At 41.7% G+C, this 25,537-nt stretch overlaps 4 protein-coding genes across 6 annotated transcripts in view; 1 reads left to right on the top strand and 3 right to left on the bottom strand.

Moving 5' to 3' along the window:
- The window catches only part of LOC125713129 (odorant receptor 131-2-like), a 79,627-nt gene extending 62,368 nt beyond the window's left edge, over nt 1–17,259 (bottom strand). Inside the window, exons 1-3 of one of the 3 annotated variants that reach the window (XM_048984039.1) lie at nt 17,212–17,248; nt 15,697–16,397; nt 13,826–13,931 (exon numbers count right to left, since the gene is read on the bottom strand). In XM_048984039.1, the coding sequence (XP_048839996.1) occupies nt 13,903–13,931; nt 15,697–16,387 (720 nt within the window). In that variant the 5' untranslated portion in view covers nt 16,388–16,397; nt 17,212–17,248 and the 3' untranslated portion in view covers nt 13,826–13,902. Of the gene's footprint in view, nt 1–13,825; nt 13,932–15,364; nt 15,550–15,696; nt 16,398–17,211 lie in introns of those variants that run through there. The other 2 variants (XM_048984037.1, XM_048984035.1) reach the window with 2 other exon arrangements.
- LOC125713229 (odorant receptor 131-2-like) overlaps nt 1–22,780 on the bottom strand; it is a 77,573-nt gene extending 54,793 nt beyond the window's left edge. Inside the window, exon 1 of the mRNA XM_048984199.1 lies at nt 21,429–22,780. Within this exon, the coding sequence (XP_048840156.1) occupies nt 21,815–22,780 (966 nt within the window). The 3' untranslated portion in view covers nt 21,429–21,814. The remainder of the gene's footprint in view (nt 1–21,428) is intronic.
- The window catches only part of LOC125713116 (odorant receptor 131-2-like), a 73,144-nt gene extending 49,416 nt beyond the window's left edge, over nt 1–23,728 (bottom strand). Inside the window, exon 1 of the mRNA XM_048984017.1 lies at nt 23,688–23,728. The gene's annotated coding sequence lies outside the window, so the exon portion shown is untranslated. The remainder of the gene's footprint in view (nt 1–23,687) is intronic.
- On the top strand, nt 4,205–9,454 carry LOC125713130 (kelch-like protein 10). Its single transcript, XM_048984040.1, has 6 exons — nt 4,205–4,369; nt 4,887–5,376; nt 5,756–6,367; nt 6,975–7,124; nt 7,743–8,070; nt 9,054–9,454. The coding sequence occupies exons 1-6, from the start codon at nt 4,224–4,226 to the stop codon at nt 9,107–9,109; spliced, it is 1,782 nt and encodes a 593-aa protein (XP_048839997.1). The 5' UTR covers nt 4,205–4,223; the 3' UTR covers nt 9,110–9,454.
- Nucleotides 23,729–25,537: the final 1,809 nt, after the last annotated feature.

The raw sequence follows: 25,537 nt of genomic DNA, 5'->3' as shown, positions 1-25,537 counted from the left end.
CTCGCCCACCTGCCCCCATCTGCCTGCCTGGTGGGTAACCAGGTTACGCATCTGCCGGTGTGGCTAGCATCACTGGACTTAATCAACAGAAACAGTGGACACTAACAAGAATCAGAAACATTCACCAAAATAAGGAAAATGCCTCTTGAATAATGGACTGAGGGAACAGAACTTAGACCTTACAGTGGAGTCAGAGCATAGAGGTTAAGGCACTAGAACAGCTATCAAAATGCAATTATGGCAAGACAACTGCTTTCCTTTGTTATCGGATGCTGTAGTGGTTTGCTCCTGTTGTGTAACATGCCACTTGTTTGCATGCATTTGTTAATTGCCTTGTTCTCTCCAACCATTTCTGTCTTAGAGCATCTGCCAAATGAATAATACAAAGAGCACAACTATAGCAGAGCTCAGCTGGGACCTCCTGCATGCTTTTACAGCAAGCAATGAGTGTGCTCTTCTAGAACAGATTTAATATCTGGCTACGGTTGTTGGGGACACATGTGTTAGATATGTGAAATGCTTTATTCATACAAATAAAGCCCTTATATTTGTATTTTTATCACATGTGTTATCACATTAATTTTATGAGTAGTATCTTCATAGAATTTGTGCCATGTGTGTGGTGTTCTCCATATTAATTCATATCTCAATTAAACATTATAACCAAGATGCAGCCAAAGCCCCAAAAATAAATTCTGAATATCAATCAATTAACAAAAACAATACAGAACAATGTTTTTCAACCTGATCCACAGGAACCCCCAGTCCATCCACGTTTTTGCTCCTTGCCAGACAGCTGGTGCTGGGAGAGAGCAAAAACATGGACTGCTGAGGGTCCACAAGAAACACTGATAAAACATAATATATATGCAGACCGAATGTCTATGGCACCCCCTAAAGGAGCATCATATGCGTAAAGAACTGCTTAAGGTTTCATGCCACAGCACCCTCCAGAGCATGAAAGCCAGCTTCTGCTTCTGGTTCCAGCACTTTGCCAATCTACTGACCCTTCATCACCGATTGCTGAGTTGGAAACATTCAGGTGGATCAGCTGACCTGCATGCTTGCATCCAATCAGAAGCAGCAAATTTCCCTCCATTTTCCCCTTCTTTTTCTCTTATCAGCTTACAGTTATATTTCCTGTTGCTCATCTCAGTTTGTCCTAGTCAATTAATATTCTCTCATTTGTTAAGTGCTACTATTTATTGTCTTTCTGTGAGTTAAACTGAAGGTTACTTTCCCCTATAGACCGTCTCTTCCTGCTATCAGGCAATCATAGGCCAGTGGGACAGGAGGGAGGGTTCTACCCTTTTTCACTCAGGGTGACTGGAATTTTCCAAACAAACGGGCAGTTTCAGAATCCCCCATTTGTTGCGGTCTCCAGAAAAGTGTTACATATGAACCATGTGGTACAGTCTGATTAGACGAAAGCATCCCATAGAGCTGTTTCTGATCTAAATGAACAAATTCTGAATTATGACTCTTGAGCTTTGTTGATGTTAGAGTTTTCTGCCATCTGGAGTAGAAAAAAACACACATTTATCTCAGAATTCTGACTTATTAAGTCGAAATTCTGATTTTTTTTCCCTCACAATTCTTACTTTATTTCTCATTATTCTGAGTACTTCTCTAACAACCAGCAATTAGTCGGAGACATCACTTCTGCTCCAGCTTTAATGGTTCAGTGAGATTTGCATACAGCAGCAGACAGGAGCGAAGGCTACAATGGCTGTATCTGCTCTGTCCAGGCATTTTATTATTTCCAGTTGTGTGTGTGAATGGCAGCCTACATCGGAACTTGCAATTAATTATCCTGTAAATGTTAAGCTGGTTTGCAATGAAAATGGGCAATAGAACTTCTCTCTTGCCTAATAAGTTGTGGTACAAGCATATCTAACGTTAATGCTTCGTGCATTAGACCAGGGGCGCTGTAAAGGGGGGGTAAACGATGACGATTCTCGGGGCCCATGACTGAGAGGGGGCCCAGAGAAGCCCCCAATAAACTGTGTGGGGGGCCCTGTCAAGATTCCTTTCATGGGACCCAAAATCCGTAGCAGCGCCCCTGCATTAGACATATATAATATGATGTCTACCGTTAATGTAATAACTGCCAATAATGTGCTAATTTTCCCCCTTAATGTAATAAAGGCTGATACAGTAATAACTTACCAATATCATACTAACATATTTGAATCAAAAACGTATCACATTATTACATTATAGGCTTTATTACACAAAAAAAAAAAACGGGAAAATTGTTATGTTATTAGCAGTTATATTAACAGTAGTTTATAGTAGCTGCTATTAACAGCAGTGATTAGCTGCTACAGACCCTAACAATCACACAATTTCTTTTGACTGCTTATGATTTTTTGCACACTACTGTACACACACACACACACACATATATGTACATATTCATATGGTTGATTGGCCACAAAACTCAACTGTGATTAATCAGCCAGTTCTCCAGACCAAAGAACAGTGAAAACCATTCTAACTTAACCTACAAGAAGCAATTCCAGAACACAAAGAAGAAGATGTGCTAGATGTCTTCATGGGGACTCTGCATTCATGTCTATGGGCAAAACCCTAATCCCAACTATGAAAACGTTATCCCCTACCCAGCCCCAACCCACAGTCGTTGCTGTTGTAGTTCTCTCCTACCATTTATATTGTCACAATGAACTATATCCTAAGATGTACAAGTAAAAAGTTTGTATATAGTATAGCATGAAAAATAATAATAAGAAGAAAACTCAGCCAGAGTGGAATTGTTTTATATAAACACTCGTGCGCTCTTGCGTTGTGTACACCCAAAATGGCGATTCCACAATAAACTGCGGCTATATCGAGTGTGATGTTAGCTGCAAAAGACGCAAGCAGATCCCAACTTCACTTTGCTACACGTGCATTGTAAAAGCAGGGCCACAAACAAAACAACACCTACGTCTCTGTACTCGATTCAAACGGAAAATGTCGCCAAATCCATTCACCATTTCACTATGTGCTAGCTAGTCATGGCGCGAGCATTAGCTGCGGACGCGAACAGCTTCAGCTTATCTTCCCACAATTCAGCTCGACTGTTTAAACTTCAGCCAAAGACAACATTCTGTGTTAAGTGAGAATTCTAACGATAAATAATAATTACTTACATCGTTTAATGGGCGCCCTCGGAATATCTGTCCTGCCACTACTCCCATCCACTTCTAGCTTAACTCGTCCATCTGTGTGGGTGCGCAAGAACGATGGGTGCCGTGAAGCTGCAGGAAAACAAACTTAAAATCCTGCACGAAAATATATTAAACGTGGAGGAGTTAGTCGGCAGAAGTGAGGAATTACAAAAAATAAAATAAAAAACGATTTCTCAAGAAAAGATCATAAAACAGGAAAATGGTCAATAGCTCATGGAGTGATATTGCACACTGTACCTTGATTAACATAACTGCTCTATAATACATAATCGATTATATTCAATAGCGTTCAGGATTTGGGTGAAGTGTACACAGCACAATAATCATTGGGATAATTCCACACTTGCTGCAATTTGTTTTCATGACCGTATTGGGGATATATGCGGTCCGATAAATACGTCCGCCTTGTGCTAAATGTTGACCAAAACAGACGGACCGCCCAGCCCAATTTTCAAGGACTATTCTTGTTCCAAATAATTGCCACAACGGGCCGACCAGATTTAGCCCATAAAATAATGTCCTGTGGACATTTGTTGCTTAATGACTTATGTCTAAAGTGGAAACTAGGGAATAAGATGCGAACTTAAACCTCGTTCCTGACAGACATGTAAAGGACCTTTTTTGTTTTTCATTTTTAGAAACGTAGCGGAGGAGAAAAAATATGAAAACATTTATTTATTTATTTATTTATTTATTTTATTTCGGGAATTCGTGATTTGACTATTCTTACATAATACAAAACTTAAATTCTAAGATAAGCACGGTATACATTTTCCAAAAGTGATGTTAAAAACATTTCACTTGTTCTTCTTGTACAGCCGATTGTGCGTAGAATATACCCCCCCCCCGCCCCCCAATCCATTTCGAGTCTCAAATATAGATTTAAAAATAAACATTATGGTATCTTAGGAAACTGTGACGCAAAGTGCGGTTTTTGCGTCTTAGAACGTATGTACACGTCATTTCGAGTGATATAAAAAGGAGAGAGAGACGAGATATCCACATTTTTGAATTATGATGGCACACGACATGGAGCGAGTACTGATGTCCCCGGCGTTCGAAGTGTTTAACAAGCTTCGGCTGGCAGGACAGCTTTGTGACGTGGTCCTCATCACCGACGGTGTTCAATTCAACGCCCATAGAGTAATTCTGTGTGGCTGTAGCTCCTACTTCCAGTAAGTAGCTGTGACCCATATATGAAGATGCGAAAACAGCAAGGAGTCAGTTTTTATCTCTCGTTAGCAATGACTTCTCCTTGGCAATAAGGCTCTAGGATGACAGAAAGTTTATATTAATATACATTATATTAAATTATATTAATGTAGGTCAGTGCTGATCATGAAATATTTCTGATAAGTGTACCACCTTAACTTTTACTATATAATAATAATAATGGTATAAATATATAAAAAGGGGACCATGTCAAACAGGCAAAACAAAGTATTCCGGGGGACTTGCCCACCAGCCCAAGTAAAATATATTAAAGGGGGAGCTACTGTTGGAAAAATAAGAATTAAAGCCCCAGGCCCCTAGTTCTTAAATGCCTATGAGATCATCTGTAGCAGGGGGTCCTTATCTCTGCTTAATTTCCATTTGGGGGTCCCTGGTTCAGAAGATTTAGAAAACCCCTTATTTAACTTTGCCTGCAAAACCGATATTTATTAGATGAGTCACTTCTGGATTGTGTTTCAGGGCTCTGTTCGCCAGTGACTGGAATGATTCAGGAAAGCGGGAGTACCAACTCCCAGGCATTTCCCCAGAAACACTGAGGCAGGTCATAGAGTATGCCTACACGTACTCTGTGGTCATCACAGCTGACAATGTGGAGAACCTCCTGGCAGCTGCTGATTATCTCAGTGTCTTGGGCATCGTGCAGCGCTGCTGTGATTTCCTGCATGAGCAGCTCTGCCTCAACAACTGCATTGGCCTTCTTAAAATCGCCGATGTCTACTGCGTAAACGAGCTGCACCAGTCTGCATTCAACTTAATCTTGAAAAACTTCAAGGAGGTTGCCATCAGCTCAAATGAGTTCCCAGAACTAAGTCTTGAACAACTTTCTGACATCATCGAGCAGGATGAGCTTAATGTCAGAGAAGAGGATGTGGTGTTTGAGGCCATCCTCCGGTGGATCGAGCACGAGCCTGCCACCCGAGAGGCCCACATTTCAGTCCTATTGGCCAAGGTGAGTATAGTTATACTATGTTCTCATTGACTTGTGTATATAACAATAGAATGCTCATTGAGTGAAGTCCTTATTACTGTAGCTAAAGACTGAACCTCCATTTCCATGTCCCATAAGTGTACAACCAAGGCTTCCAGGTATTACACCTAGGAGGAGAGTGTAACAAATAATGGAAAACAAAACACTCAGATGTCTTACATTAAACAAGTGTTAGCTGACACATCTGAGACTTTCAAAGTAAATGGCTTCAGCTAAAGAAATAAAAATTTGCACTTACTGCTGTATCCTTAATGTTAGGAATTGCTCATCTCCAGAGATTCACAGAAAGCACTAAGGAACTCATGGGAATTCTCTCATTCTCTCATTGTTTCCTGTGTAGATTCGGATGGCTCGTATGGATCCGGAATACTTCATGAAAATCGTCAAAGCCAACGATCTAGTGAAGGCCAATGCGGCGTGCAGGCCAATCATCACTAATGTACTGAAGGTCATCTATGATCTTCATGATGAACGTCCACGATCTGATTTTGAGAACCCACTGATCCGCCCGCGCTTGCCCTCTGACATTTTGCTGGCTGTTGGTGGATGGAACATGCGCACGACAAACTGGATTGAAGCCTATGACACCCGGGCCGACCGCTGGGTGGATATAACACAGGGGCAGGAGACTCGCCAGTCCGGCCATGGCAGTGTGTGTTTAAATGGCTTCATGTATTGTTTTGGGGGTTATGATGGCCATAATTTCACCGATGCTGTGCTCAGATTTGACCCCGTCGCACGGACATGGCAGCACATGGCCCCTATGCACTGGCGCCGCTGTTGTGTCAGTGTGGCCGTAAGTAACGGCTTCATCTATGTGATGGGTGGCCGTTTAGACGTGTCGCCTCTGAATATCGTAGAGCGATATGACCCAAATGCCAATGAGTGGACCATCATCCAGCCCATGAACCGGGAGCGACAGGATGCCAGTGCCACCACCCTGAATGGAAAGGTAGGTTAATAGGAGGGCGTCTGACTGTGGTTACCATCATTTTCCCCTTGAAATTGATTATGTTACATACTCAGTAGCTCGCTTTGTCTTCAAATGGTTGATTTCAATCCATAATTGTTTATTCAGTAAACGTCAGTGTTTAGATAAAACATAAATGACCTTGCATTGTCGCTCTGCATTAGTGGCACATTGGGCAGTGCTGTGGTGTCCAGCTCTGTGTTTTTGCAATTTTTCCCACAGCCCAAGACTTGTGAGATACAATAACTGGTGTTAACGTAGGAGCTTTACCCAATTCCAGTCCTGGAGGGTCAGAATCCTAAACAATTTGCAGATTTCCCTATTCAAACAAACCTAGTGAACTTAATAATTATCTGATTAAGCTGCGGTTCACAAGGGAAATGATCACAACTAACTGTAAATTCCCTACCAATGCCCATGTGCTTCCTGTGGTAGGCTCCAGGTTCACCACCACCCTGTACCGAATAAACTTTTATGGAAGATGGATGGATTAAACATGCATTAGCTAAATGTACATTTACGCTTTCTAGATCTCCATCTCCAATCATGTACAGCATAACACACATCACTTGTGAACCATCTTTCCTAGATATACATTTGTGGGGGTAGCAATGGAGCTCAGACCACTTCCACTGCGGAGTGCTATGATCCACTCACGGGCGAATGGACCTTGATCGCTCCCATGCGCACTCGCCGACGTGGCCTTGGAGTAGCGGCATATCAGGGAAACATCTATGCGGTGAGTGATTCCTTTCTTGTACTCTGAAACAAAGGAGTCAAATCTCAAGATTTATCTGAGACTCATATTTTTTGTCACTGCTGCTGTGTCACAGATTGTAATGCGCTTAAAACAAACAAAAGAATTCAGTGGATGAAATGACCTGCTGGGAAGGCCCATCTCAATACACATATGCTCCCTGCATATCTGGGTTATAAACGAATACGCTTAGTAAAGCTTAGATTTTTGATTACAGTTATATTCTGTAGTTCCAGACGTAATTGCTCTGTTTGTTTTTTTTTTCAGTGTCTGACTACAAGTATTATTTTTAGTACTAATAAAAATAATAATAAAAGCAAAATATATGATCATAAGAAGTATTTTTTTGATGGTTGACAGTTTTCGCTGAATTGTACAGGTTTTCTGTTGCCCAAATTCCCTTTTTTTCACTGCAGTTATGTTGACATGTATGTTGAACACAAATTAGTTATAAGCTTGTGTCCTATATAGACAATGGGAGGTTCTGTGCAGCCTGCTATTATAGGGCGATAATTCCTTAAGAGTTCCTGACTTCGAGAAAGCTGATATTTACTTATCTGTTTGGTACCCGAGTGATCACTTACCATTGGTGTCTCGCAGGTGGGCGGTACCAACGGGGCTCATCCAGTGCGGACTATGGAGGTCTATGACCCTGCAATTAACCAGTGGCACGCTGGGCCTCCCATGAGACAACAAAGAAGCTATTTCGGCATCGCAGTGGTGGACGGCTTGCTGTTTGCGATGGGAGGCTCCGATGGCTTCAAAGTAACTGCAAAAGTGGAATGTTTCAATGCAGTGAAAGGCAGCTGGTGCCGTGCGCAGGAAATGATTGCACCTAAGAGGAGCTTCAGCTGCTGCACAGTGCCTGCGCACCCCCGCTTCGTACAGTACGCTGCACCTCGCCCACCTGCCCCCATCTGCCTGCCTGGTGGGTAACCAGCTTATCATGTCTAACGTTAATGCTTCGTACATTAGACCTATATAACATGTGCCCTTGAGAGGTAAAGTGGGCTATCCCACAAAAACAAAGTTTTGAGAAAATGAGCTCCAAAGTTGAATTAAAAAAAAAAAAAATCAGTGTGTCTATACCCTACAATTGATATGTATCATAGGTAGCACAGATCTCAGTATATTTAAAAGATAGATAGACCCTCAATAATTAATATTGGACAGTCATTTTTGACTGACATGTGGGATAGCCCACTTTACCTCTCAAGGGCACATATGATACCTACCGTTAATGTAATAACTGCCAATAATGTGCTAATTTTCCCCCTTAATGTAATAAAGGCTGATACAATAATATCTTGCCAATACCATACTAACATATTTGAATCAAAAACACACCACATTACTACATTATATACTTTATTACACAAAAAACGGGAAAATTGTTATGTTATTAGCAGTTATATTAACAGTAGTTTAGCTGCTACAGACAGCAGCTATTAGCTGCTATTAACAGCAGTGATTAGCTGCTACAAACCGTAACAATCGTGACATCACACAATTTCTTTTGACTGCTTATGATTTTTTGCACACTACTGTACACACACACACACATATATATGTACATATGTATATGGTTGATTGTCCACAAAAATCAACTGTGATTAATCAGCCTGATCTCCAGACCAAAGAACTGTGAAAACCATTCTAACTTAACCTACAAGAAGCAATTCCTGAACACAAAGAAGAAGATGTGCTACGGCCCTGCTACACACACACACACACACACACATATAAGGTATCTGTATCTTTGTGGGGACTCCATACTGAGTTCCAACCCACAACACAATTAATCAGTGAGGAAATTCATAGTATTATCTCTTGTTATGTTATTTTTTTTAATTATTTATAATGTATTTAAAAGCCTATGGCAAACAGTAAGTTAATGAATTGAAATTACAGGTAACCACGTGCTCAACAAGTGGCTGGCAGGGAACAAGGGAAACGCTACAGACTGACAACAGGGGAGGACAAGAAAGACTGACAACACGTGGGACGAGATGACCAATGACACCTACTGGCCAAACAGGGAAGGGACACAGAATGGGACAGTTAAATAACACTGGGATTCCCTGAAGGGTTTGGCATTCCCTGAAGGGTTTGGCATTCCCTGAAGCCAAGCTGTTAATTATTGTACTCCACGCCACCTCTGGTGATTGAATTGCAATGCAATGATTATGTTGTTCTATAATCTTATTGAATAAGTGTTATAAGTTGTTAGAAGTTATTTTTGTATTCTTTTATACTTCATTTTTAACAGTGTGATTTTTGACCTGACAGCTTTGTTTGGCAGTAAAAAGCTTTAAGGGGGCAGTTTAATGGCTCTATACACAGCAATATGTATAATGGCCAAAGTGTTCTTATTGAACATGCTTAATTTATTTTTGTATACAACGTTTAAATAAATGTCTTATTTGGAGAACAAAGGCTGGAAAAAATGTTATTTGTTGTCTGAAAACCAAAATAATTTTGAGAGCTTTGTACAATTTGTTAGCAGAATTACCTTATAGACCTAATACACTTTTGAATGCAATATAATTCTCCATGGCAGTAACCCAGCTGACTGGTGGAGCAAGTTCATTTTGTCTCTGCAAGACCTCAAAGTGAATTTGAAGATCATTGTCTCCACAAAGACTATGAAGATTTTCAGGAGATACATGGAATCCACAGTTTCTTCCATTAAACCTAGAGTGCAATCCAACAAAATGTTTCAATAACAAAATTTACATTTCAAAAAGTGGCTTCTGGTTTGTCAGATGGGCAGTGTGCATTCCATACCTACTTGTAGTCATCTAGTTCTTTTTGCAGGACACCCAGAAAGCTGAATACTGTAGCAGCAAACATTTCTGTTGGTAATAGCCATTAAAGAGATTCCTCCGTCCAAAATTGCCCCCTAGTGGTGGAATATTGCAACGCAAATAATGGAGATTTCACTTCACTGTATTTTACAGCTAACGAAAATGTAATGTGTGTGTGTATACATTTTTTGTTTCATACATTTAAATGTACATTTTTTATATAACAAACAACATTACTTTATAGTTGTTTAAAAGGCAGAAACTTCAATGTACACGAAGTCACCAATAAATTACATCTATTTATCCAACATGTTATATAATATACATACTGTGTTTGAAAACTTTTCAGTTTTACGATTTCAGGACAGATCAGCCACTCTATTAGGAACATTACGCTTTTTGGTTGCGGGTGTTAGCTTTGCTGCTGCTATTACAGTTTTTACCCATTGCTTGAACACTATAGACACATGCTTAAACCAAAGTAACGTAACTTGAAGTTGTTGTTACTATACCTTAAACAAAGTGCAACCATACCTTAAATAAAAGTTCTGGTTAGCACTTTAGTTGCAATTCTGCAACACACTCACTCCTTTCTACAACACACTTACTCCTGCACACTACACACTATGTCATACATAAGACACTTCATTCAAAAATGAAATCTCAGGGTACCAGTGGGAAAACACATCTATTCAAAATACAAAACACATTGGGCAATTGAAAATACTTAGACACACACCTGAAAATGCTTACTTACAAAATGGAACACCAATCAGCCAGCTACAAATACACCTCACTTAAGCTATTTTGAGAAGTTTGCAAGCATGGAAGCAGGGAGAGCTAGAGGCAGAGGTAGAGGAAGAGGAAGACAGGCAGAGAGAGAGAGGAGGAAGTGGTCGAAGAGGCTATGCAAGGACCATTATTTCTGATGACATAAGAGCAACTTTGGTGGACCATGGTCATAAACCATGGCCTGACTATGAGGGAAGCTGGGCAGAGAGTCCACCCTAATCTAAGCCGTTTCAGTTTCATTCATAATAAGGACATTCCGACTGGAAAACAGGTATGTCTTCAACTCTCTACTCTACTCAGACTGTATCTAGAGTATTTACAATACTGTACCATATCACATTGCCGTATCACATGTACTGTATTTCAGGGTGACTAATGCTCCTTTTTGAACAAAAGTAGTAGTTTTGTGAAACATACGATGATAACGTGTTGAGATGTTTCAGTACTGTGTATGGTATACACAGTAAAGCACATACAGTACTGTAAAAAAGAAGCAAACCGATAACAATTTGTGGTTGCATTTTTCTACAGAATGGCTAAAAGACCTACTGGGGGTGGACGGCCTGTTCACACAACAGCAGGAACTTGCCATTGTGAACCTAGTGAGAGCAAGCAATGCAATCCGTCTCCTCCAGCTACAGCAACAAATACTTGAAGATAGGCAGGTATTCAACAACATAAATCGAGTAAGCATTACCACTATCAGACGCATCCTGGTAAAGCACAACATGACCATGAAGCAACTGTACAGGGTCCCAATTGAGAGGAACAGTGTCAGGGTCAAAGGACTTCGACATGAATATGTACAGGTAAGTGTAACAGTCCTTTACATTTACAATACAGAATGGGTGCAGTCGAGTAACAGCTGAATATGTACCATTTGATCAGTACCACATAGATATATTCGGAAAGCTACACAGGTACCTGTGTGGTGGGGTGGGGCGGTTCTGTATGTGTAGTAGTCTAGTTGTGTGTTTTGAGTAATGCCATCTACAATATGTATTTTTTGTTGCAGAGAATCTTGGACGTGGATGGAGCTGCTCAGCCTCATGAATTTATTTACGTTGACGAGGCTGGATTCAACCTTAGCAAAAGTAGACGACGGGGACGTAATATACTTGGCCAAAGGACGATTGTGCACATCCCGGGGCAGCGGGGGAAATATCACATTGTGTGCCGCCATAAGCCTCCGAGGGCTATTGCACCATCATTCCAAACTGGGTCCATATAATGCGCAACACATAATCACATTTCTAGATGCACTTCATGATGCAGTTGTACAGGACAGACCAGAGCAGCCCAGGTTTGTTGTTGTCTGGGATAATGTCAGTTTCCATCGGGCTGCTATCATCCGGAACTGGTTCACCAACCATGATCAATTTGAAGTTGTGTATTTGCCCCCTTACTCGCCATTTCTCAACCCTATAGAAGAGTTTTTTTCTGCTTGGAGATGGCGCGTATATGACCACCAACCACATGCCCGCACGCCTCTTCTGCAGGCAATGGAACAGGCCTGCGGAGACATTGAGGTAAGGTCAATCCATGGATGGATTCGGCACACAAGGGGATATTTTCCCCGATGCTTAGCAAGAGCAGACATTGCTTGTGATGTTGATGAGATCCTGTGGCCAGACCCCAACAGACGGCAGGATCCATAAGTCCACTTATGCACAATTGTGTGTTTCTGTGTTTACAGTAGTGTATTATTTGTTTTATTGTTGCTTTAACTGAATTTACTGTAAAGTACACGACTGTAATGTACAGTATTTAGTATTTCATTTTTTGGGGGTTGTGAAAACGTGCCTTCTGTGGAACTGAATAAAAACAGTGCAAACAAAAGCCTGCCGTGTTTTATATAAAGTAGACTAGTGTGTTGCTGCTGATTTGTAAGTGTATTCATATGATGCAAGTGGGTTTCATTTTGTCATTAGAGCGACATTTTGACAAAGGATTGTTAGGTTTTGATAGCAGAGTTTCAATTTGACATAGATGTGAATGGTTTATTTCCCAGTGTCGTGTCTTATTTTCTTGTGTGTGGAGTTTTGACATGATGAGCCAAGTTTTGCAAAACGTGTTCAAGCAACGGGCAAAAACTGTAATAATAGAAAAAGGTTTTTGAATTTTACATCATGATAAATGAGAACTATGTGTGATTACTAATTACTGTTGACTAATTTCCTGTCTGGACTTTTCCCCCCTCATTGTTAAAAGTCGTTATATGTCAGGGTGCCAGTCAGTGGCACAGACACGTTGGCCAGCTGGTCTATTCATTCAGAACCAGTCCATCAATTAGAGAATTCAGCACCACGGACAGTGATCTGTGCTACTATGACGTCAGGTCCTTTCATTGGCTCTATATATTTTTCTAGAAATAACTAAATGGCTCTTTTGTAGAAATATCTATCCAGAGACTTGGTTCCTGTACGAAGAGAATATTTTATTTTTATTCAGGCTATAAAATTACAGAAAATCAGCTATGCATGTGATCTCCCCTTTACTCCTTAAGCAGGGCACACGCACATCAACAAGTACCAATGCAGCAAATGCAGATGAACAATTTCTCACAGCTTCAGAAGAAGTCAGATTACTATGTAATTCAGAGATTGTCCAAGACTTCTGCTAGAACATTTTCTACATTTGAGCCTAATTTCAAAATAAATGGCACCTGGGTGTATTAAAAAAAGGTATCCTGGACAAACCTTTATACACGGACATTAATGACAAGGGATCCTTACTTGTCAGGTGTGACTTGGGAATATAAGCACACCAATGATGTCACTGAAATGTAAAAAACGAAAATTAACTCTGTGGAGATGTGCGTATGTCAGCAGCCCGAAAACAGCACCATCTAATGATTGAACATCTGTATTTTGATCTCCTGCAGTGTTCAATCAACACCACAAGGGGGTGCTGAAATAACATATGAATCAATTGTGATATGGTACAGTACAGTGGGTAACACAAAGCCCTGATGTAAATTTTTATAATCACTTTAAGGCTGCAGAAACAAATGATGAAAATTAGCGCTAATAAGTAGCTCCTGAGTTAGGTATAAAAGTCCTGGACTGGCCCCGCTGTCCATAATTATTAAACCGAGAGCTGATAGGTGAGATTCCAGTAGTTTTGAGAACGGAGTTGTTGTTGTTGTTGTTCGAAAAGCTTTAGCAGGAGCTCATCTCACTGGTGTTTCCTGAGAAACAGAGGCAAAGGGGCTAAGGTCATGTCTGAGGGAATGGCTTCATCAGCAACTGTGGACTAAAGGGCATATATCTTGCTTTTAGATGTTAGGTGACACAGCCAGCAGCCTGCAGCAATGGAAATGTCCATTAAAGTCATGAACAAGCAGTATTTCCCAAAAATAAACAACATGGTGAGAAGAGCCCAGTGGTCTACTGTATATGGGGGGTTTTCCTGGTGTAGTCACATGATCACACATCCTTCACCCTTTTATCAAAGCAAGGATTCAGTCTCAAGTCATGTTAATATTGTGGTAGTTAAATGTTGTAATCAATATAAATAATAGTTAGGGTTGTGGTACTACAGGAAGACAACATTTTATGAGATTTCAGGCTTAGGCACTAACTTCACTTTCTAGCTTTTGGAACAACAAAATTTCCCTGCTAAGCTGTTGAGTGCGTGATGATTACAGAGGCTGAACGTGCTCCCTGCTCTGGGGAAGGACCTCCATCATGTGGGAGCCTGAGCTGGTCCTGCCTCCACACCTCTCCCCTGTGCTGCCATTAACACTCATCAATTATTAATGTCAGTCCTGTGATAGACGGCTTGTTTGTTCTGCTGCTGAGCAAACAGGGCTTCCCTGTGGAGATGAGCTGCCTTGTGACAGTGCGGGACCCCACAGATCTCAGCCTGGGCCTAGTCAGTGCTGAGGCCTTCTGAACAACAGGCCTGATTGCAGCCTTAGTCTGGCCTAATGGAAAAACCACATACACTCCAGTACTTGCACTTGCAATACTAACTGTGAATGCAGTCACTAACACCTGTTAACATGCCTCGACTTGTATCTGTGCCTCTCTTATTTTACAAAAATGCCTGTGTGTGACTCAACTGCAGGGAGCACAGCAGCTAATATATGGATCAGTACCTCAGAGCTTGCAGGTTATACTTCTGGGAAGCGCTGGTGAATTGCAGTGGAATTTACCATGTGCTATCTGGCCTAAGGAGCTTATACTACAGTGGGATATTCCGCTTGCATAATACCTGCAGATATGAGTTATACAGGTAACAGTACAGATTCACTGAACTGTAGACAAACTGCAGGTTATATTAGCTGATGTGCTTTGGTCATTCAAATCATCATCTATCTGAGTCACCCTGGATCTGCTGGGAGTGTAAGCGGCAGTATTACTGTCACGTCATGGGTTTGTGTTTACAGGTTTGTTTAATTTATGTACTGAAACTTCCCTGGGACCCCGACTGGATAAATGGTTAAAAGATCGATTGGCTGATAGAATCTTAGCTGATTATACTATGATTAGATTTTTCAGCAAGTACAAACATGCACACGGAATTTTACTTGGTACAAAAGGTGTGGATATAAGGACACACTGGCATGGCTCTATATACATGAACTGACTAGAGGGTAAAATATGTAAGACAGTACTGAGTAACAAGCATAATGTCAAGGTGCCATAGAGCGAAACTAATGCCTCAGTGCCAAGTCTTTGGAACTAAATGAGGAGCATCTGGTTGAATCTTCTTATCCAGGCCACAAACAGCATAGTGTTTCAATGCCTGGAAGAAGTTCTGGTCCCTCAAACCATAGATCAATGGGCTCAGGCATCGTGGAGCTATCATGAAGACAACAAAATTGACAATGCGGATTTTGGCGTAGATCACCACGCTGATCTGTAACACAGCCATCTCCACGAAAGGCGTAAGTAGCTGTATGAGGCAAAGGAGAAGCTGGATGGCATGGAGAGCCACTGTCCTCGTACCTTTGGCGCTTGACTTGCTGTTGTCACCAGAGGCAGACCGGGCAGCTGCAGCCACCTTGACGTATGTGAAGGCGATGACCATGGACATGAGCAAGAAATAGAATTTGAACACAGCAATTTGGAGGTACTTCTGCCACTCAATCACAATCAGTGCATCCAAGGAGCACAAGACTCTCATGCTGAGCTGCTTAACTGAGACTGAGGCTGTGCAAGAAAAGATGATGACGAGGGCAGGTACACAGCCCAGCCCCCAAATGAGGAGCAGGCCCACCACTCTAATCCTCGGCGTGGAGATGGCAGCGTGCCTTAGGGGCTTACACACAGCCACATAGCGCTCCAGGCACATGGCCACCAAGGTCAGAGGCGTGCAGAAATCCAACCAGGTCATCATCAGGTTGAGCACTATACAGACCTCAAAGGGGATCACCACACCATAGTGCATAAACAGCACAGCCAGGTTTGTCGTCACCATCACCGAGGAATCCACAAAGAGCATGTGGGCAAAAAGGATATAGCGGGTATCAGTGCGAAAGGCCTCCTTCATGAAGAAGGTGAAGATCATGAGGCCGTTGATGTATAAGAAGATGCCCACCAGCACCTGAATGATTATCACATCGACCATGAAACGCTTTGGAGGGACAGTATCTGACGATTTGCTGCCATTGGTTATTCCTGTCATATTGTCTGCCATTTTGAGTTTCCTGGGAACAAAGAGAAGGGGAAAATGAGCAGATGGTTTTCCTTTATTATTTTTGGTAAACACTGTTATCACTAGGCTGTAAGATTTAAAACGGCCCCTGAAATCTATTGAACAGCCTGAGTAACATGATCATTTTCCTGCTTATTTTATGAATATGTCATATACATAGGTACTGAAATGATTCCCAAAAGCCTTGGAAAATCATTGTCCACTGTATTGACATCCACGACATATCCTGAGGAACAGGAGAGCATTCTGGAAATGGGCAGAGTGTGCCTTTACGCTCCATGTGCTGCCTGAAGTAACCCTCAGTACCTCTCTTATGAGCTGAGTCCCTACGAGACTCTGCCTTTCTATATAGCTGCTACATTGAACTATGATTCACACAACATCCCAAACCTGCACGTTTGTTGAGTCGTGATTCCAAGAATTTCAGTACTATTCCCTGCTTTTCCCTGTCAGAATATCAGGGTAATTTTTTTGGATACGTCTGCTTTCTGCATTGTGCAATTTAAGTATCAAAACATTCCATGTAACAAATTTCACTGATTTTTTTACGTTTATGTTTGAGGTCATAAGTATGTCAAGGCCTCCTACAACTGAAAAGTGATATCATCCGAAAATCAATCTGGCTGTTATACAAGTGTTAATCTATTATGAATAAAGTATACAAAGTTATCAGACAGTCTGATTGGCTAATATTAGCTACATGAGAAGAGAACATTGTAAGACCATAAAAGTATTAGTCAGTGTTTTGATTTTAGGTACTCAGTCAGATCAAAATTCCCTCTCCTGAATCACGAACGTTACATTACCTTTTATGCGCTTTGAAGTGTCCTCAGTAAACAATACTGGTAAGAAACAGTTATTCTGGCCAAACCTTTATACACAGACACCAATGACAAGGGATCCTTACTTCTCAGGTGTAATCCTGGGAATAGAAGCACACCAATGATGTCACTGAAAATCAAAAACAAGAAATGGACTCTCTGGAGATGAGTGTATATCAGCAGCTTGAAAACATCGCCATCTAGTGATTAAACATCTGCATTTTGTTCTCCAGCATTTTGATCAACCAACACCATAGGGTACAGTTCTCCAATAGGCCTTTGGCCCCAGATTTCATCATCATGCTTTGTAACTCACACTTGTTGGGATTATTGTGTAATGTCAGTCATGGGCAGCAGGAATTGCTAAACAATGCTGTGGTGAAGCGTCATGGTTTGGTGAATACTGGTGATTTGCAGAGAAAAGATTTAATAGTCAGTGAGCGAAAGGTGTTTAAATCTGGTGAAGATTATGGGAGCTATAGGTGTCTAACAGACAACAGAACTACACAGGTAACCCTAAAGGAAACACATGATTTGACTGAAAATAAGAACTTTCATAAAGGTGTAGCTCATGAGTTATGTATAGAAGTCCTGGACCGGCTCTGCTGTCCAGGATTTACATGGCTATAGATCCATCTATTTTCTGTCCGCTTATCCTGTCTGGGGTCACAGGGGGTCAGGAGCCTTGTGGCCCATAGGAGGGAACGACCCAAGATGGTGTACCAACCCATCAGAGGACACATTCACAGAACAGTCACACTTATGGGTAGTTTGGTAACCCCAACTCACCTTAACATATATTTAGGCTGTGAAGGACAAGTCAAAAGCAAATGACATGGTTGAGCGGTAGGTTCTGGGTCGTATATGGTGGGAAATACATTTTCCTGGTATCATTTAGGCCCAGTAAGCCACTTTTAGGGCAAAGCAAATGCCAATAGTTACAAGGTCATTCTGAATGATCATCTGTGTCACAGTGAAGTGTGGAATATTCCAGGTGGCGAAGTCCCCAGCCACAGGGCACAACTGTGACTTAATGTGTCCATAAGCACAATACAAGCCCCCTGCCATGACTATCAGAGTCACTTTATTGCAATCAGATAAATAAAGGACACAGCAACACTACCTCAGACAATGTTTTTTCATCGTTTTTCCCGTAACACCAGATGATGGAAGAATGATGTCACATCCCTCCAACAGAGTTTCATACGCCTCTACTGATTGCTTTTGATAGTTCAGATGGGCTTTTTACTTTGGCATTACATGTATTTATCTCCCATAACCACTCAAATATATACAGTCATGGCCGAAATTATTGGCACCCCTGGAATTTTTCCAGAAAATTCACCATTTCTCCAAGAAAATTGTTACAATTAGAAATATTTCGGTATACACATGTTTATTTCATTTATGTGTATTGGAACAACATCAAAAAAACAGAGAAAAAAGCCAAATTTGACATCATTTCACACAGAATTCCAAAAATAGGCCAGACAAAATTATTGGCACTTAAATTGGGCAAAATCGATGGCAAATCATTTTATTTCAAGCATATGATGCTCATTTGAACGGACCTGTGGCAAGAAACAGGTGCTGGCAATATAGCAAACACTCCTGACACCAGTTAAAATGGAGAAAAGTTGACTCAACCTTTCTGTTGTGTGTCTGTGTGCCACACTAAGCATGGAGAACAGAGAGAAGAGCAGAGAATTGTCTGAGGACTTGAGAACAAAAATTGTGGAAAAATATCAACAATCTCAAGGCCACACATCCATCTCCAGAGATCTTCATGTTCCTCTGTCCACTGTGCACAACATAGTCAAGAAGTTCACAAGACATGGCACTGTAGCTAATCTCCCTGGACGTGGACGGAAGAGAAAGATTGATAAAAGACTGCAATGAAGGATAGTCCGAATGGTGGATAAACAGCCACAATCAACTTCTAAACAAATTCAAGCTGTTCTGCAGACTCAGGGTGAAACAGTGTCAGGTCGATCTATCCATCGACATCTGAACAAAAAGAAACACGATGGCAGGAGACCCAGAAGGACACAGAAACATAAAAAAGCCAGACTAGAGTTTTCCAAAATGTACTTGAGGAAGCCAAAATCCTTCTGGGAGAACGTCTTGTGGACAGATGAGACCAAAGTAGAGCTGTTTGGTAAAGCTCATCATTCTACTGTTTACAGAAAACGAAATGAGGCCTTTTGAAGAAAAGAACACGATGTACTGGAGAGTTCTGAAGTGGTCAGCAATGAGTCCGGATCTAAATCTGATTGAACACTTATGGAGAGATCTCAGAATTGCTGTTGGGAGAAGGCAGCCTTCATATCTGAGAGACCTTGAGCAGTTTGCAAAAGAAGAGTGGTCAAAAATTGCAGGTGAGGGGTGTAACAAGCTTGTTGATGGCTATAGGAAGCGATTGATTTCAGTTATTTTTTACAAAGGACGCGCAACCAAATATTAAGCTGAGGGTGCCAATAATTTTGTCCGGACCAGTTTTTGAGATTTGTCTGAAATGATATCAAATTTGGCTTATTTTCTATGTTTTTTTGTTGTTGTTCCAATGCATATAAAGGAAATAAACATGTGTATACCAAAACATTTATAATTTTAACAATTATCTGGGAGAAATGGTGCATTTTCTGGAAAAATTCCAGGAGTGCCGATAATTTGTTGTAGTCAATATAAATAATATTTAGGGTTGTGGTACTACAGGAAGACAACATTTTATGATATTTCAGGCTTAGGCACTAACTCCAGTCTCTAGTTAGTGGAACAGCAGAATTTCCCTGCTGAGCTGTCGAGTGCGTGATGATTACAGAGGCTGAACGTGCTCCCTCCTCTGGGGAAGGACCTCCATCATGTGGGAGCCTGAGCTGGTCCTGCCTCCACACCTCTCCCCTGTGCTGCCATTAACACTCATCAATTATTAATGTCAGTCCTGTGATAGACAGCTTGTTTGTTCTGCTGCTGAGCGAACAGGGCTTCCCTGTGGAGATGAGCTGCCTTGTGACAGTGCAGCACCCCACAGCTCTCTGCCTGGGCCTAGTCAGTGCTGAGGCCTTCTGAACAACAGGCCTAATTGCAGCCTTAATGTGACCTAATGAAAACACCACATACACTCTGCTGCCTGCACATGCAGTGCTGAAGAAGTAATAACTGTGAATACAGTGGGCAACACCTGTTAACATGCTTCGAGTTGTATCTTTGCCTTTCTAATTTCATGAAAATTCCTGTGTGTGACTCAGCTGCAGGGAGCACAGCAGCTAATAGATGTATCAGTACCTCAGAGCTTGCAGGTTATATTTGCGGGAAGCGCTGGTGAATTGCAGCTGACAAATGAAGACTTTTTTCGGTCTTTTGCATGACTCTAAAAGTTAGAGTATGGAAATCGCCATGTGCTGCATGGCCTTAAGGAGCTTATACAACATTAAGATGTTCCTTATGTACGATACCTGCAGATATGAGTTATTCAGGGAACAGTTCAGGTTCACTGAACTGTAAACAAAGTGTAGGTGTTAAGGAATGGGGTGCTTCTGCTATGAACTCAGGGGCATGGGACAGACAGGAAAGGAAGGTGGCGACAATCCGCTTACGGCTCCGCAGCATGGGTTTATTCACAGAAAGTGAGAACACTATAGGAACACTACAAACATGGCCTTGAGGAGCTTATACAACATTAAGATGGTCCATATGTACGATACCTTCAGATTTGAGTTATACAGGTAACAGTACAGATTCACTGAACTCTATACAAACTGCAGGTTATATTAGCTGATATGCTTTGGTCATTCAGATCATCAGCTGTCATCCTGGATCTGCTGGGAAGGTCAAAGGCAGCATTACTGTCAGGTCACAGGTCATCTCTACAGCTCTGGTAAGTTTATGGACTGAAAGTTCCTTGCGACCCTGATCTGGAAAAGCAGTAGAAGGATGGGTGGGCTGAGAAAACCTTAGCTTATTCTTTTAAAAATGAATATTAGATGAAGCATGAAGATGAGTGTGATTTCAAAATTAAACCACATGCAGAGACCAACGAAAAAGCGCAATTTAGTTATTAGCATTTAACACATCATAATGACATTCAAATGAGGAATATGCAGTTAAACTTTGCATAATAATAATAATAATAATAATAATAATAATAATAATAATAATAGGGGCGGCATGGTGGTGCAGTGGTTAGCACTATTGCTTCGCACCTCTGGAACTCAGGTTCGAGTGGCCGCCTGGGTCACATGTATGTGGAGTTTGCATGTTCTCCCCATGTCGTCGTGGGGTTTCCTCCGGGTACTCCGGTTTCCCCCCACAGTCCAAAAACATGCTCAGGCTAATTGGAGTTGCTAAATTCTGTGCATGTGTGAGTGAATGGTGTGTGAGTGTGCCCAGTGATGGGCTGGCCCCCCATCCTGGGTTGTTCCCTGCCTCGTGCCCATTGCTTCCGGGATAGGCTCCGGACCAACCACGACCCAGTAGGATAAGCGGTTTGGAAAATGGATGGATGGATGGATGGACAATAATAATAACAATAGCCAATATATACAGTCTTATCCAGTCTTATCCAGTGTCTCTCATTGCTTCCTTCACATTAATGCCTCAGATCCACCTTCCTGGAATGAGAAGCAGCTGGTTGAACCTTCTTATCCAGGCCACAAACAGCATAGTGTTTCAATGCCTGGAAGAAATTCTGGTCCCTCAAACCATAGATCAATGAACTCAGGCAACGCGGCGCTATCACAAACATTATGAAATTCACAAAACGGATATAGATGTAGATCACCACGCTGATCTTTAGCAGAGCCATGTCCACAAAAGGCGTAAGTAGCTGTATGAGGCAAAGGAGAAGCTGGATGGCATGGAGAGCCACTGTCCTCGTACCTTTGGCGCTTGACTTGCTGTTTTTACCAGAGGCAGACCGGGCAGCCGCAGCCACCTTGACGTACGTGAAGGCGATGACCATGGACATGAGCAAGAAATAGAATTTGAACACAGCAATTTGGAGGTACTTCTGCCACTCAATCACAATCAGTGCATCCAAGGAGCACAAGACTCTCATGGTGAGCTGCTTCACTGAGACCAAGGCTGCGAAGGAAAGGAGGATGACGAGGGCAGGTACACAGCCCAGCCCCCAAATGAGGAGCAGGCCCACCACTCTAATCCTCGGCGTGGAGATGGCAGCGTGCCTTAGGGGCTTACACACAGCCACATAGCGCTCCAGGCACATGGCCACCAAGGTCAGAGGCGTGGAAAATTCCAGCCACATCATGACCAAGTTGAGCACTATGCAGGACTCATAGGGGATCGTCACTCTGTAGTAGGTCAGCAGCGCAATCAAGCTGGTCACCACCAGCAGTGAGGAATCCACAAAGAGCATGTGGGCAAAAAGGATATAGCGGGTATCGGTGCGGAAGGCCTCCTTCATGAAGAAGGTGAAGATCATGAGGCCGTTGATGTATAAGAAGATGCCCACCAGCACCTCTGTGATGAGAGGCCCGAATGAGAGAATTTCTGACCATTTGCTGCCATCCACTATTCCTGTCGAATTGTCCCCCATTTTCAGGGTCCTGGGAGCAAAGAGAAGGAGAAAATGTGCAAATTGAGTTTTTTTCTTTTCAGCGAACAGCATGTCACCACTGGACTGTCAGGTTGTACAGACCTGCTGAAATGTACTGAACACGCTAAATAATGGGGCCCTTTTCCTGCTTGTTTTACAAATGCACCATAAAAATATAGTCAGTGTGTACGTATTGAAATTAAAACTATAAGCCTTGGAAAGTCAATGATCACTATATTAACATCAGTCAGACATCCTGAGGAACAGGAGAGCATTCTGGAAACGGGCAGAGTGTGCCTTTACGCTCCATGTGCTGCCTGAAGTAACCCTCAGTACCTCTCTTATGAGCTGAGTCCCTACGAGTCTCTGCCTTTCTATATAGCTGCTACATTGAACTATGATTCACACAACATCCCAAACCTGCACGTTTGCTGAGTCCTGATTCTGAGAATTTCAGCACTATCCCCTGCTTTTCCTTGTCAGAATATCAGAGTCATTTTTTTGTATGTACCTGCATTTTACATTATGTATTTTAACAGGAAGTCCAAGAGTCAGTCTCAAAACATTTCAAGTGACTAATTTGATTTATTTCTCATATTATTTTGAAGGTCATAAGCATGTCAAGTCATCCTACAAATGAAAGGGTGATTCTATCCTAATTACTACCTGATTGTTATATAATCTAATAACTTCCTGAGTATTATATAATATATGTGGTATTTTGTTATAAATGTAGCGCAAAATGTTATCAGTCTAATTAGCTAAGTATATGACATTTGACTTTCAGTAAAGCAGATGGTATGAAGAAAGAACATTGTAAGACTCTAAAAGAATAACTCTGTGATTTGATTTCAGGTAATTAGTCAGATCAAAAACTCCCTCTCCTGACCTATGAACATTACATTACCTATTGCGCGCTTTGAGGGGTCCTCAATGAGCAATACTGGTAAGAAAAAGGTATCCTGGACAAACCTTTATACATGGACTTTAATGACAAGGGATCCTTACTTGTCAGGTGTGTCCTGGGAATATAAGCACACCAATGATGTCACTGGAATTTAAAAAACAAAAATTAACTCTGTAGAGACGTGCGTATGTCAGCAGCCTGAAAACAGCACAATCTAATGACTAAACATCTGCATTTTGATCTCCTGCAGTGTTCAATCAACACCACAAGGGGGTGCTGAAATATCATATGAATCAATTGTGATATGGTACAGTACAGTGGGTAACACAAAGCCCTGATGTAAATTTTTATAATCACTTTAAGGCTGTAGAAACAAATGACAAGCGGTTAGGTTTGTAATTGGGAGGATGGGTTTAAAACTGCAATATAGCTTGGACTGACATTGAACTTAAGGTCCCCCCTATGACAAAGTGATTAGTCTTGTGTACTTGTAGGTGTGCAATAGGGAGTAGAACTCTACATATTACCCTAAAGGAAAACCATGAGTTGATGAAAATAAGCGCTAATAAGTAGCTCCTGAGTTACGTATAAAAGTCCTGGACTGGCCCAGCTGTCCATAATTATTAAACCGAGAGCTGATAGGTGAGATTCCAGTAGTTTTGAGAACAGGGTTGTTGTTGTTGTTGTTGTTGTTGTTGTTCGAAAAGCTTTAGCAGGAGCTCATCTCACTGGTGTTTCCTGAGAAACAGAGGCAAAGGGGCTAAGGTCATGTCTGAGGGAATGGCTTCATCAGCAACTGTGGACTAAAGGGCATATATCTTGCTTTTAGATGTTAGGTGACACAGCCAGCAACCTGCAGCAATGGAAATGTCCATTAAAGTCATGAACAAGCAGTATTTCCCAAAAATAAACAACATGGTGAGAAGAGCCCAGTGGTCTACTGTATATGGGGGTTTTCCCGGTGTAGTCAAATGATCACACATCCTTCACCCTTTTATCAAAGCAAGGATTCAGTCTAAAGTCATGTTAATATTGTGGTAGTTAAATGTTGTAATCAATATAAATAATAGTTAGGGTTGTGGTACTACAGGAAGACAACATTTTATGAGATTTCAGGCTTAGGCACTAACTCCAGTCTCTAGTTAGTGGAACAGCAGAATTTCCCTGCTGAGCTGTCGAGTGCGTGATGATTACAGAGGCTGAACGTGCTCCCTGCTCTGGGGAAGGACCTCCATCATGTGGGAGCCTGAGCTGGTCCTGCCTCCACACCTCTCCCCTGTGCTGCCATTAACACTCATCAATTATTAATGTCAGTCCTGTGATAGACGGCTTGTTTGTTCTGCTGCTGAGCAAACAGGGCTTCCCTGTGGAGATGAGCTACCTTGTGACAGTGCAGGACACCACAGCTCTCAGCCTGGGCCTAGTCAGTGCTGAGGCCTTCTGACCAACAGGCCTGATTGCAGCCTTAGTCTGACCTAATCAAAACATCACATACACTCCAATACCTACATATACAATGCTATAGCCTGTTAACCAATTAAACAATGACCAGAGTAGCTAAACCTTAATTAAGCTGCAGTTTACTAAAAGGACACTGCTACATAACCCCAGACAGAAAAAAAATATAAACAAAACCATTGTTATTATTTTTACGATCATTAGGCTTGAGCGGGATTAACTTTGTTGCTCTGCAGTGACCTCTAGTGTCAGCTGGGCTCCTACCAGAAGGTGAGTGTAGCCTCTCTACAGAGAGGCTGGTATCAGGCCTTTACCACTTCTGGTATGGAGCAGGACTGAAAACGTAATCACAATTTTGTTACAATATACAGTAGAAGCTTGGAACTCGAACG

The sequence above is a fragment of the Brienomyrus brachyistius genome, chromosome 18, assembly GCF_023856365.1.
Source record: "Brienomyrus brachyistius isolate T26 chromosome 18, BBRACH_0.4, whole genome shotgun sequence".
NCBI lineage: Eukaryota > Metazoa > Chordata > Actinopteri > Osteoglossiformes > Mormyridae > Brienomyrus > Brienomyrus brachyistius.
The sequence above is the reverse complement of the archived record's forward strand: the minus strand, read 5'-3'. Positions and strand labels throughout refer to the sequence as shown.